At 40.1% G+C, this 14,911-nt stretch overlaps 1 protein-coding gene across 14 annotated transcripts in view; it reads right to left on the reverse strand.

Annotated features, from left to right (window-relative positions):
* FOXP1 (forkhead box P1) overlaps positions 1 to 14,911 on the reverse strand; it is a 411,134-nt gene that overhangs the window by 11,996 nt on the left and 384,227 nt on the right. For 6 of the 14 annotated variants that reach the window (XM_058437157.1, XM_058437155.1, XM_032149488.2 and 3 more), the window contains 5 exons: positions 11,145 to 11,346; positions 10,960 to 11,039; positions 10,262 to 10,363; positions 5,955 to 6,076; positions 4,142 to 4,211 (listed from right to left, as the gene is read on the reverse strand). In XM_058437157.1, coding sequence (XP_058293140.1) covers positions 4,142 to 4,211; positions 5,955 to 6,076; positions 10,262 to 10,363; positions 10,960 to 11,039; positions 11,145 to 11,346 — 576 coding nt within the window. Of the gene's footprint in view, positions 1 to 4,141; positions 4,212 to 5,410; positions 5,581 to 5,954; positions 6,077 to 10,261; positions 10,364 to 10,959; positions 11,040 to 11,144; positions 11,347 to 14,911 lie in introns of all 14 variants that reach the window. The other 8 variants (XM_058437154.1, XM_058437160.1, XM_058437162.1 and 5 more) reach the window with 2 other exon arrangements.

Genomic DNA, 14,911 nt, shown 5'->3' on the forward strand with positions numbered 1-14,911 from the left:
AGATTATTCTGGCCGCACCGCTCAACCTTATGAGAACTTCCATAAACATTTACCTCTTAGATCCTATAGAAAAGGAAGAGATTATAGAATTGGAATCAATTTTTTATCTCCTCCCATCATTTCTGTTTTAATGATTTTTGAATCTGTTTAGTGCAGTTGGAGATAACCGGTTCAAGGAAACACCACGTAATGTTTCAGAGTCCGACCAATTGCCTAGGATTTTAGGACTAAAGAACTCTGGCAAAAGGAAGCTCTAACTCGTATTTATTTTTGGTACCTGAGTACATCAATATTAAAGGTTACAAAGTTACTCCACGTGAGTGTCAGCAAAAAAGAAGAAATCCTAAACTTAGGATAGGTAGGATATTATTCACTTCCTGTCATACTGCATTTGAATAAAAGGGACACCAAGTCTGAAATGCAGACACTAGTAACATACACCACTGGACTAAAGTACCCATATTTGTTTCATCCGGGTGGTGATTACGACCCATTTACTTTTCATTTTATTAAAGAGGACACTTTCAAAAACTGGCAGCTGTAATTAAACCAAGATTTATCACAACTGTCCTCTTGCAGACTAGACTATGCCTGCTTTTCCATCCTAATGAGAAAAAAAGTACAATCACAAGATGATCTGGCATAGTGACTTCCACTGGCCAGTCATACAAGAGTCCAAACTATTCTAGAAATCCTGGCTCTAGAAAGAAAGTAAAAGCCAAAAGAGTGCAAAGCTGCGCTGCAGAAGTCTGTCTGGCTAGTATGACAATCGCAGCGTCACTCACTGTACAAACCCCAAAGCCAGGGCTTTCTAAGTACAAGCCCTGTGTCAGAAGTCCTGTGCACACTCACCAAACACAGCATTGGATAATGGACTATATCAAAGCTCGGCCCTATGTAAGGCCACAGCTTTTCCTTCCCTCTACTTGTAAATGTGTAGAACTGCCTTCTTTTAAAAAGTAGGGGGAAAATCCTGTTTTTATTTCCAAATGTGGTGAACTCATTTTGATGAACAGCAAATCTGAACATTCCACACTCTCCTACAGTGTGTCAAATAATTTGCATCAAGTACTTTTTCCAACAGCTCTTTTATAATTGCAATAAAGCCTTTTTTCTTTTCGTTTCTTTTTCTTTTGGCAGAGCAGTTGCCAGAACTACTATTATTTGTTTGTTTTTTGCAAACTCCAGTTGGACGAGCATCTTAACTGCTTTTATCTGAGACAACAGTGGTCACACCTCTCTCAGTCACAGAAATTCTGCCAAGCATCTTTCCACTGGAAATACCATAAGATAAGCTCTCATAAGACAATTTCACTATTCCAAGGTCAGAATGTGGCAAAAGTGGGGCTGCTGCTAGCTTGATTATTTTAGCAGCTTCCCTGGTCAAAAATTGTGAAGACAAAATTGAAATGATGACATGAACATGCTCACTGGGATGAGTCTGTCATCCTCTAGAGAAGGCAACCTTCTTGGGATGAGTATTTATTCTCTTTGGCTCTCAAAGTATTCTAGGTCAAGGCCATTGCTGATTGAGATTGGATCATAGAACATGGGCTGAGACCCAACAGCCGCAGTAGTGAAAGGCATACAAAGGCACGCACTTACGCTGATCCCTGGGTTCTCAGACAAGAACGATGTAAGTGACGAAAACCAGCCTTGTCCCTTAAAAAAATGATCAAATGGGCTGCAGAGAGATCCCAGTGCCTGATCCGCAACAGAGCTTCTTGAACACACTCTCTGTTGAGCAAGTGATCAGAGCAACCAACCCAAGGTTAGAGAAATTTTCACTAACTGCTTATGCCTCACAAAGTGTTTTTTTTTTTTTTTTGGTAGTTGATGTCCACTTAGAAGCAGGTGTGTTACAAAAATGGACTTAATTATATAAACGGTCCTTGCACAGCATGTGGTTTCATATCAAGCTGGCACCTCTGCCAAAAAATGAAGTTGCTTAAGTAATGGTGCAGAAGTCCATAAGCACCCTCGCTCCTGGAACATTAACCACTCTGAGATCCTCAGGGGAAAGGCAGTCTATAAATACGAAGCTTTACGGTTACCCTTAGTTACTTCACTTTTCAGAGCATAATGCAATCTGTCCCAAGTCCCATGTTTTATTTCTGTAGTGGATTCTGCTGTCCTATTTTATATATTGTATATCATGCATTATGTTGCTCTAGTAATTTTTTTGAAGATATTGTTCCACTATTATTTTTACTTGTCTTGAAAAATGGAAATAGGCGGTAATGGAAAGGAAGGCCTGCTGGCAGAATCTTTATTTAATTTGCACAGTAGAAAGTTGTCTTATGTGTCTGTCTACTGATCAGGGATCCAAACTCGTAGAACAGAGGGAAACAATCCACTTCTCAAATCATGAATTTATATCAATTTATTCCCCTTGCCTCATTATGGACGGAAAGTGTTCTGGGAAGACGGCAGGACAGTTTTGGGCTACTGAAGAAGATGCCAAAACCAAATGTTCAGAGATGAAACCTGAACAGTTCTGTAATGACAAAGCATACTAATTGAAATTAGTCACATAGTTAAGAGAATTCAGAGGATGGAGGATCACTTTTTTTTTTTTTGCCTTTCCGGCTCATGAATATAAAATGTGCTTGTACTCTTAATACTATTCCAGATAGAGCAGCCTTTAAATTCACACTTCACAAGGCTCCAGGGAAAATAAGTTACTAATGAATGGTATTTACAGTGGCAGCATTGAAGCATGCTTTCATTTACTCTTCTAAAGTTACTGTGTAAACTACAAGTAATTAAAAGAAACGCAGAAAGTAGTTTCTCCTATTAAATCTGGTTCAGGCTAAAAATAAATAAATATAATTACTGAAATGCTAAGGCCAGTGAATCTGCCTCTAAACTGAAACTGGGTAAATGGCCTATCATCAATTCCCAGGAGCCTTAAGACTATTCTGGGCCTGTAGGATACAGAGTCGTGCTCAATAAATATCTGTTTAATGCGGCGCAAGACCCAGGGCTCCTGTCAGTATCTCCTCCTTCCTCATCCTGTTCCCATCATGCTAAAGGTCTCAACTGTTTTTTCATTATTGTTCCTTTTTAGACTTTTGTTTCTCTCTTTGTGCCCTCACCCCAAGAAATGTTGGTATTTCCTCATGTATTATGGTCCTTTGGAAGGACACAAAACATTGTAGTATCTCAGAACCAATCTAGGGGTGACACAGCCCCCGTTGAGAACGTATGCTGCAGAGGACTGCAATGGTATTGGATGACAAATGTCAGATTTATCTATAACAGTCTGGGTAGGGGCAAAAACAAATAGGACCACGGGCCAAAAGGATACTGCTTACTTATGAACTCTTGAGGGGGACTTGAGTACTACACCCAGGTACTTTAATGAAGTGACACTGGAGTAGCCTTCCTTTAAGAACTGAAATGTGCAATATGTAAAAAGTTTGCTAGAAGCTGGGCTGCCTCAGGTAGCTCCTTTTTGGGTGGTAAATCTCGCTCCTGCTCAAAACCCGCGTCTTCATCACCTGGTACCATTGGTGATGTAACAAGTACTTGGTTTGTCAGTAGGAAATAAATACTCCGTGTGATTATTATGTAATCTTGAACAATCTGCAGGAAAACTAAAGAGTTTTCTTAAACGCCTCTATTGTTTAAACAGACATGGTTTACTTTCATAAAGTGAACCAGACCCCAGATCCTCCCCACCCCAGACAAAAGCCAAGATGCTCAAGTCGACTTTAAAAGAAGAAGAAGAAATACAAAGCCCTGCTTTCTCTTTAAACCCGTGAACAATAGAAGGTCATGTGACGCAGTGGCCTATCATCCAGCACATTAATAGCTGTGCTAGAGTAATTACACTTGTGGTATTTTTGCCTCAAGTGAAATTCTGAAATAAGAGGATGGAAATTATGATACTGCTGATAAATATTAATAAGTGAACTTTTAATTTTTTTTGCCACAATATTCAAAATGCTAAGCATCCCGCTAATGCTGAAGCAGCCCGATGTGTTTGCCTCCAGGGAGTACGATGCTTTGTGCACTTAAGAAAAAAGTTTAACGGAATTAAAATTTAATATCTAATTAGAGCAAGGCTAATATATTTTGAAATGAGTAGGGGAGACCTGTGCCTCTGCTGCATATTCGGGACGGCCATTAATCTTACCTGTAAAGCTGCATTGAGAGGTGTGCAGTAGGCGTGGCTGCTCTGCATGTTTTTAATAAGGGAAGGGTTACTGTGTAAGAAAAAGATAAAAACTCAAAGTTAAACACAGTCGACTCCTGAGTTCCTAGCTAAGTCTTGTTTTAAGCTTGCTGGTGTCCTTCCAAATCAGCAATTTCCCCCACTAACGAAACCCAGGAAAAGTCAGGCTTTCTCCCTGTCACTGATTTGCAGGGCGGGTGTGTGTGCACACCTCTGGGGTTTGACTTCTCTATTCAAGGAAACTAGGTGTAAAATTCTGGCTTAGGTAATAACAGGCTTGGGTCCTCCCTCCAGAGACCTCTCTGCAGATTTTTAAGAGTTAGCCTGACTCCAGATTCCAACAGGAAGGCAGCAGCCTAGGAGGTCATGCTGGGAAAGGCAGTGAGCTCACAGCAGGGGCTGCTGGGCGTGAGCAGAGAGAATCTTGGCTCCTAAGCATCTTCGAGATTTGAACTCTACAGTGACTGCTAGAGGGATGGCAGGAAGGCTTTTAAGGAAGATCTACAAGGCACGTTTATTGCCAATAGGCGATGGAGAGTAGGGTATGCCAGGGGAGGGTCGTTCCTAAATAAGGGGATGTCTTAGCCAAATCTGGGAGGGTCTGAGAATATTTGCTGCCATCTCCATTCACGGACCAAATGAAACCAACATACTGTTGTCAGAAAATCTCCAGCCTCGTTAAGGATAAAAATCTTAAAAAATTACATAGGGCATACTGAGGGAAAAGGGTGGCTTCCAGTAGGCAATTACCTACATTTATCAGTGGCCTTTAAAGGAAGTATATGCAATATGACCTATTTCTTTCCTATGCTTGGAACATTTTAATCATTCACTTCATTACGTTTATATTCTTATAGTGAGTGAACAAATAAGAAATCTACCCCAATAGTATACACACATTTTAACTAACCAGAAATTCCCTTTTTACTTGGGGCGGGGAGAGGGGGGATTATGGGTTAAGCACAAGTTATTTAGTTCTAGGGTCCCCGTAAGCTGCTGAATCAAAATACAACGAATATTTGCATTAAAGACGTCAAAAAAGCATTATTCAAGGCACTGGTGTTCCAAAGAGAAACGAGAGCAATACATGTACAAATCACACAATTTAGTTTCGTTGCAGAAAGCTGTGGCACTGCTATCGGTGAAATGCAAAACTACATGGGATGAGTCAACCATGCAAAGCCAAAGCAACAGCAGAAAAAAAAAACAAAAGCAAGTAAAGGCTCTTACTGTGCGACAAGCTCGTCAGAGTTTTCATCGGGGCAGTATTTGCGAGGACGGCCTCGTTGAATATGGCGGCCACGTTTAAACTCTTCATCATCAACTGTCCAAAAGGACCCAAACTCATCCTCTACTCTGATAAAGCACTTATGCAGTGAGAGGTTGGTGCGAATGGCACCCTGGGATAGGAGCAGCAGCAAAGGAGATGGAGTGGCAACAAAAGGAGACGGGGTTGGGGGCAGAACAGACATCCAATACAGGGAACAGGAAAAAGAAAATAAAATGCAATAAGCATAAGCAAATGGTTTGTGAGGGTTAATATGCATTGCCACCTAAAAGCTACTAGCATGTGATGCAACAAAGACCAGCAAGCAGGGCAGGGGGACTGGTGGGTATACAAAACAGGAGGGATGAAATGCTTTTTTGCTTCCCTTAACTGAGACAACGTGAAACCGGTTCTTTGGTCTAACACCATCTAGCAGCCAAAGCCTCTACGTTATACTTGTTAGCACAATCCAAGCTAAGCTAAGAAGTTCAAACATGGTGGACGTACCCACTGATCTTTTGTGGCCTTCGTTTTTGGAATTCTACTTCATCCACTGTCCATACTGCCCCTTTAACGTTTTCTACTCGCACAAAACACTTGTGAAGACTAAGATTATGACGCACTGCATTCTGCAGCAAGTATAAAAGAGAGAACATTTACATTTTCTATAAGAAAAGACTCCAAAAACAGCAGTAAATTCAGCCTAACAGTCCACATTTGTAAAACCATCCCCAAAAGCTGTAGCTGCCACCCCCGTGGAGGACCTTCTCATGGTTAAGGATGTCTTTTCCAAAAGCAAAAAGAAACCAAAATTATAAATTAATTGTACTTTGGCATTTTCGTCTAGTCTCTGGTAATAACTAACCAGAAGAAATATTTTTTAATATGTATACAAGCCCAAAATAGGTTCCAGAGTACAAATCTGAAAATGTTACCGTGGCTTCAAAACAAGAACACATGCAAAGTATAAAACTGCCCTTTTTAAGCCCACCTACCTCCCAGAAAAAGGGGGTATTTTTTTCAAACCATGAAAGAGGAACACTTGGTTAATATCGCTAAATACAGTTTTGTTCTTGATGGTGTCTGGCTTTTAAAACTTCCACAGGTCTTTATGAAGAATTCTAAAGTGGATTTTACCGTTGAGAGTATCGCCTTGTGTAGTCAAAGGATCGGGGGGGTGGTGAATGGACCCCTCAAGAGATCAGTAGCTATCATCATGTTATGTCTTACCTTCCAGAATATGAGAGTTGGCCCTAACTATGGGAAAGTATTTTAACTAAGTAAATGCCAAAGGAACACGAGTGGAACTCTCAACGGCAAAATGACTATATTCCTACAGCTGATGGTTTCTACAGACATATCTTGTTTATGGTTAAAAGTCCTTTCTGGCCATTCCTAAGCTGAGACCCTTAACATCGATAATTTATCAAAAAGGAGGATCTCAACTCAAGGGTGAAAAGCTTTTAATATCTCATCTTTCCTTTGGATTTCAGAAGAATCCCCAACCCTTACTGGGTACAGTAACAAGCAAGGCTTCATTTCTTTAGTCCTGCCTGGTTAAACTTACGGATCCAGACACAACGCTGGACATGAAGACATTCTAAAGAGATTCAGGTCATTTACTTAAAATTTTCTTCTTATTCAGAATAAGTAGATGACTCAATAGTAGGTGACTCAATTGGGGCTTGAGAAGTTGATATATACATCACACTGGGTAAAGTCCTCACTCAATTCCAGCAACACTGCTATTGCACAAGCATTTTGCACCAACCCCCCCCTCCCCCAACATCCCATTCTGCCACCTGGAGTATTTCCTTCCTGAATTATCCTTAATGGTGGTGAATCTTGATACTCTGAGACAATCACAATTGGTGGCTGTGAGGATTCAAGCTACATAATAATTTTTCTTTTCTGATATGGAATATTTAGAAGATAATGAGACAAGTTTTAATGCATGGTGTGATGAATTGCTTGAAAGGACAATTCACAGGATAAATTCCCAAAGAGCTTTTGAGTAATGTCAGCATAATTGAGGTAAGTTCAAGATACCCAGGTGACTATCAAAGGATACACCTGATTCAAAAAAATTGGAAGGATTTGCTTAAAAATAAAAATCTCTAAACTGAAAACATTTGGCATGTCATATACTTGATAGGACAATTTTCTCTGCATATAAACTGCCGTCTAGTCTAAGTAAGCAGTTTTTTTTTTTTTTTTCTTTTTTCTTTTTTTGAAACTAGGTCTTGCTCTGTTGCCTGATTGGAGTGCAGTGGTTCAATTATGGCTCACTGAAGCCTTGTATTCCTGGGCTCAAGCGAACCACCTGCCTTAGCCTCCTGAGTAGTTGGGACTAGAGACATGTGTCACCACAACCAGCTAATTTTAAAAATTTTTTGTAGAGATGGGGTCTTGCTATGTTGCCCAGGCTGATCTTGAACTCCTGGGCTCAAGTGATCCTCCAGCCTCCTGAAGTGCTGGGATTACAGGCAGGAGCCACTGCATTTGGCTGCATTTTAAAAAATATATTGCCCAAAGGCATACAATAGAAGGTCTACTGTTATTTACTGGAACAAAATTGAGGTGGTATAAATAAACGGACGAAGCCAATTTCCTTTAAAAATCCAGACAGGGCATGACACATGTAAGAGATATAACTTGAAAAGAAGTCAACATTGCTCCTAATCCTCATCACTGCTTGACGCTTTAAAATAAGTATCAAAATGTACAGAACTGAAAGGTCTTAAAGCTACTTTTGACAAAATAATTTCTGTAGATCAGGTTGAGCAATATAACCATGTGAGTAAACACACAAAGCCAAAACTTCAGTTCTGTTTTCCAAAACTGCACATCTAGGCAGAAAGCAACGAGAAGTCAAGAGTTTTCAAAAAAAAGATACGTAAGCTCTTTTCAGTCATAACTTTAACTGGGCATTTCATCTTTTGTCTAAGATCATGGTACAAACAAGGACTCGTAGAGAAAATTATATGTATTTATAAGTCACTAAGTACTTCATCTAAGGTTGTTTAATGACACTTTTTCCTGCAGTTTGCAAAATGAAAAAGTTCAATCTGAAGATCTAAGCTTAAATATTATATTCACAACTGGTAATTATTTTTAAATTTCATCATTTCTATTTATAAAAGGCAATCTGAAGAAAATGTCTGCCTCATGCTTCGACTTCCTAAATTTTTTAAAGCATTCATGGCTAAAGATCCTTTTATATTTTATCTCTCAAGGCAGGCTAAGGCAAAGAGGGTAAGATTTTGAACATAGGTTCCCTTCAGTGCCCATGTGTCTTAATGGAAATGAAAGGATAATTTGGGCCATAATAGATATTCACAGCTCTGTAAAGTTGATGAATTAATTCTACGGTTATATTCGTTTTCTTTTAAAATGCTAATTTATCAGGAACTTAACAGAGGAAATGTATTTTTCTGTTTTTTGCTTTGGTTTTCCTCCAGTATAAAATTAAGGAATTAGCAAGGAAGGCATTTATTTCAAGCAAAGGAAGTTTTCCTTGTGTCCTTTAACACATCCCTATCATATTTAGATTAATGGCATGTAAAAACAGCCTCAAATGTTTGCTATCACATGTCTCTAAATGTTTTGGATTTCAGGGATTACAAGAATTCCAGGTAGTAAAAAATGCAAAAATACAAATGACGGAGTGTACCTGTCCCCTTCTATAAGCAAGAATATTAGACACCAAGAAATCGAAAATGGGAAAGTCCAAAAATATGCGAGGGCTCAATCTAATACAAGGGAATAAATACCAGTGGAATCTCTGAACCAGCTGCTGACCTGGGAATGAGGTAAGCTTTATAGGACGCCAAGCACTGCTGGGGGCATCCAATAAAGAGCTATGCAATTTGACTTGCTTTTACAGCAAATAGTATTATAATGAAGTTCTAAATCTACTTTTCTTCCTTAGTATATCTATGAGGGACAATCTCCTTTTTTTTGAGACAGGGTCTTGCTCTGTTGCCCAGGCTGGAGTGCAGTGGCATGAACAGGGCTCACTGCATCCTCAACCTCCTTGCCTCAAGTAATCGTCCCACTTCTGCCTCTGGAGTAGCTGTGACCACAGGTGCATGCCACCAGGCCTGGCTAATTTATTTAATTTTTTTTGTAGAGACAGGGTCTTGCTGTGTTGCCCAGGCTGGTCTCAAACTCCTGAGCTCAAGTGATCCTCTTGCCTCAGCCTCCCAAAGTGCTGGGATTATAGGCATGAGCCACTGTGCCTGGCAGACAACCTCTTGACTTGAAACCAAAAAAATAAAAACAAAAACCCCTTAATAATACATTGTGTTCTCCATTAATAACTCCTACAAACAGTGCTAGTGCTTGGATTGCACAGCTTTCTCTACTAATTGGGTTAATGAGCTCTTTATCCAACCATTGAAGGCTGTGTCAAGTTTGGTCATTTCTCGAGGTTCCATCTCTGGAGATATATGTCTGCAAATATCGGTTGTGGTTGAAGACCTAACGGCATGAGGTTTGTCCAAGTAATATGGCAACCTCCACTTCTGGGTAACGGTGTTGTCTCCTTTTCTCTACATATTCCAACCAGAGAGAGAGCATTTTACTGGCTGGCCCCTCCACACTGCTGATGCTGGTATAATGGGGGTCTTCCATCAGAGCATTTCAACCACAATGGCACTATTTTCCCAATCAAATACACCTAGAGATTGGACACTTTAAGAGTATGAAAACAATAAAAACGTAGCTTCCTTATAGCACAACTGCATTTTATCAGAAACAAACTGTTCTATGAACGTCAAGATCCAAGAATAAACAGGCCTGAGAAAGCTTACCTTCCACGTGGCCGCGTTGCGTCGGAAGTAAGCAAACATTCGTGTGAACCAGTTATAGATTTCATTTAGTGTTAGCTGCTTTTCTGGAGACTCGAGAATGGCCTGTGAAGCAAAATGTAACAGAAGATAATTTATGACCACATCAGCAGTCGTCATTACACAGTTCTCGAAAATATAAAATCACTGTGATTCAGAGCTAAATCCTGAGAAAGGTTTTACAAAATGATCTAAGATTAGTGGTTGTATTTAACAGTTCAATAGCAAAATTCAAAATGGAATTGTCTAATTGTTTTGAGTTTTTATTTCTGTTTCTGTACAGAAATATTAATTTATTAGTCATTCATAAAGCAGAATCAAAGAGAAATGCAAAACATTTCACTAGCTGATTAAAGCTCAGTAATTATTTAGAGCTCAGATTAATTCTAGGGATCAGAGATTACTGTAGCTTGTGATAATTGACTTGCCATCTTTAAACAGGCTCATTTTCACTGTTGTGTGAAATGAATTTCCTAATAATCACATCGTATTGTAATACTTAATCAAAAGCAATTATGTTATATATTGCAGTTTTAAAAAACCTTATAGAAAAGGTTTCAGCATGCTTGCATACTAAACGGTTTTAAATCTACTTCATCAATATATATCCATGTACACATACACCTTCTGATAGAATTCCATATACCGTGTTCTTTACTTACCTGCCTAATTAAAGATGCATATGTAAATGGTGGTCTAACTTCTGCGTTCTTATAAAATTCTTGGTTCTGGGCAATATCTGCTGAATAAGAATCATTGTCCTGTTAATTATCACTTTTTAAAAAGGGGCCGGTCTACAAGAATTGCAGATTACAACTCTACATGAGGCCAAAGCTGGACTAGCTACCTGACGAAATGGGCACGTTGTATTTGTCTGAGTACCGCCTGCGGATGGGTCCCACCGTGTGCATGCTGGTGGTGGTGATGACAGAGGGGCCTTGGGTGACGGGCGTCAGGGGGGCGGTTGGGGTCGTTGGAGTATGAGGTAAGCTCTGTGGAGAAGCCTCTGATGCGGACTTGGAGAGAGTGACACTTGATACCAGATTCAACTGTAAGGAGAAAAACAACGTCTTAGAAGACCTTCAGAAAAACGGAGCAACCCAGGAACCACATCCAGCAGGAGGAACACAGAGGATGCGTAGGCACCGCTCTCCCTCTACGTAGATGATATGTTTACCATGAACCGAAACACAAGGTGAGTCCTGCGTGAATTCACTTAGGATGTAGTGTAAGATATCTCTGGCAGCGGTCTCTTTTCCAAAGGCTGCTACATGGGTGTTTACAGGCTCAAAAAGGGGTTACCTACCTGGGTGAGTTTGAGAAAGCCTGAGTCAAGACATTTATTTCATGGTGATGTCTCACCTATAGGCTTTAATCGCCCATCAGGCCTTGTCAACCTCAAAGAGGGAGAGAAGTCCTTAGCAATACCAGTGAAGCTGAGTATTTTAGGTGACACCAGTTGGAATACACTGGTGTAGATCTGAAGTGTCCAGCAGAATTTCTGCAATATGCTAGCACAAACCAAGAGCTGTTTTTACTTGCTTTTTATGAAAATTGAGCTTTAATAAATGGAAAGAGCCCCATGTGGCTAGTAGCTACCACACTGGACAGCCCAGAAGGAGCCTACTGAGCTCCCTCATGCAGCTTGGTGGATGACAAGAACTCCTGCAAATATGTGTGGCCTGTTACTCATATAAAACACAATGGGCCTGACCCCAGAAGCTGTCATTCGTTTCTATCAATCAGTTGGCAGAAAATAATCCTTAAAAGCATTATGAGTAACCTTTATTAAATCTATCAAATATAGGCTTGGGATCTGTTAATTTTTTTATTGTGACATTCTTTTATAGAATATGGGAGATCTGGAACTGAGGTTTTTGATTTTTTTTTCCTTCAAGTTTTGAATGTTCTATAAAATGGGAAATAATCTGCTTCAACTTGGAAATGAATATTACTTATTTGAAGTAGAAGAGAATAAAATAGGCCAGGCATGGTGGCTCACACCTGTAATCCCAGCACCTTGGGAGGCTGAGGCGGGAGGATCGCTTGAGTCCAGGAGTTTGAAACCAGGCTGGACAACATGGTGAAACTCTGTCTCTATTAACACGCACACACACACACACACACAAATTAGCCATGTGTGGTGGCACATGCCTGTAGTCCCAGCTACCTAGGAGGCTGAGGTGGGAGGATAGCTTGAGCCTGGGAGGCAGAGGGTGCAGTGAGCTGAGATCACACCACTGCATTCCAGCCTGGGTGACAGAGTGAGACTCTATCTCAAAAAAAAAAAAAAAAAAAAAAAGAGTGCTCATTAATTTTTTTCTATTTATCTTTCTTACCTTCACCTTAAAGTACTGTTCTTACAAATACTAAAAGGGAGAACCCTTTCCCAAAATTTGTTGCAACAGAAACATTATTTTACGTCTGGCAACGCTGAAGAATTTGGTTGTTTTCAGCGTGTGTATTACTGTTTATATGCTATCTCAGATACACGGACGCACCCTAAAATCCAGGAAACTTCAGCGAAGTCGGCTTACTTGGTAATATTTTCTCAAACCAGATTTCAAATCACTTACCGTAGTAAGTCTATTTATTTCACCAAGTCTAATTCACCATTGCTACAGTCAGTCTTAAGTACAAGGCAGTATTTGTGGAAGGTATTAAAAATGAGATTCCTCTGAGATCATAATCAAAGAACTTATTAAAAGAGAGTTCCAACATGTTGGGAAGACTCGACCTTTACTCATACTCTAGTGAAAAAAAAAAGGGGGGGGAGGGGCCATGAGAATCCTCTCTATTTCAGGAGAGTTTCATAAAAAAGCAATGAATCTGAAGAAAAGAAAGATCAAATATCATGAAGAAATACTAATGGAAAAATGTAAACATGGCACTGGAAACGAAATGTTGTGAGCTTTGAGTTGTGCTTTCCGTTTTATTTTCAGTGTAGAATGTTGACTCGGTGAGCGAGAGCCCATGCCCGCGAAGAGCAAGCTATGGAGATGGCACTGCCCTTACAAATGCCCCAGCAAGCAGAGCAGATGCCATGAGCGGGTTTTTCTCTATAATGCTGGAAACCTGGCTTTCTGACACACATTTGCAAACTAAGTGTGAACAGTTCAGAGTAGCAGCTGCAGGATGGGGCAGAGCTGAGAAGCCAAGGGGGGAAGAGTTGGGGCTGACCTCTTTTTCACCTCGGGCCTTAATCACTGACCAAGTCCAGGAACAGTACGTATAAGCATCAGCCCAGGCAAAGGGTCAAGGAAATTAGTGCATGAAAGGCTAATGCTCATAAATATACAGCTTTTATAATTCAGACGCTGCTAAGCCTAAGAATCTCAGAGCGCCTTGGAAACTCATGGGTAACATTTGTAAAAATCATGTTTTAAACCACCTGCCACTGTGTGGTCTCCTTTAATTCTCATACCACCACTAATATCTGAGATGTTATTACTCATACTTTACAGATAAGCAAACTGAGGCTTGGAGAGATTAAATAATTTGCCCATATTCCCAACCCAGACCCAAAGTCAAACCACACACTTGTATGATTCTAGACCCTTTGTATAATCATCTTATGCCTAGTTAATAGGAAAAATGAACACTAACCAGTTTCATTTTTCTGTATGCTCATTTTTGGAAAAGATTCCGTGCAGAGCGTATTATCCCTGCTTATGCATGACATTCAACACATGTAACTGAGCAAATACAAGGCAGTTAGTGCTACGATGACAAAAACAGGAATAAAACAGCTAATTGCTGCCCTTGAAGCGCTTACCATCCAACAAATACGTCAGTCAAAGGGCAAAGGTACACAGTAACCACAAAGCAGTTCTGGGACTGACTATACTTCTTGGCTTCTCTTTTCAGTTTAAGAACTTTTCCCTAAACACTGTGGCTTTCTGAAAGATGCAATGAAAATTACAAACACAAATGTCCTTCATGCATGCTCCCTTCCACTTTTGGGAGGAAGATCACCAAGTTAACTGAGTTCCGGTTTCATTGTCAGAAATCAAAACTCAGCAAGTGCAAGCCCATCTTTATGGGTGTTCACAGCTAAGAAGAATAGACAAATCCCACAGTAAAATGTCATCAAATGCCGAAAGGATGTGAGTCTTGTAGCTATTACCAAGATCTCACCACTAGGACTCTTTCTACCAAAAAAAAAAAGGCAACAGCGAAAAATAAAATCCCTCCAAGTTAGCACAATCCACAAAGGAAGAGATGAAGGTAGAATTTTCTAGAGGCTTTTGAACATTAGCAAGTGGGAATAAACACTGAGCCAGAAGAGAGCAGAGAGGGGGCTTACCAGGCTTGACAAATGACACCGCGATTCACACCCACTGCTGGGCTGTCTCTAATAAGCCACAGAGGAAGCAGCCAATCTCAGCTAATTACCAGATAAAAATGTATTGTAAGGATTATAATTAGGAGACGCTGATGGAGGTGATCTAATGATTAAATGCTGCATTCGACTGACCCCACCAACAATGTTGCAGTGGTGCAAGATGTCACTGGAATATTTTGTAGAAACAGTAATTTTATTTCGAGGAGGGGAGGCAGTAATATTTGTAATGATGGCTATGAGGTAAACTAATTAAAAGACAGTTCCTAGAG

This window comes from Hylobates moloch, unplaced genomic scaffold (assembly GCF_009828535.3).
Source record: "Hylobates moloch isolate HMO894 unplaced genomic scaffold, HMol_V3 SCAFFOLD_4, whole genome shotgun sequence".
Taxonomy (NCBI): Eukaryota; Metazoa; Chordata; class Mammalia; order Primates; family Hylobatidae; genus Hylobates; species Hylobates moloch.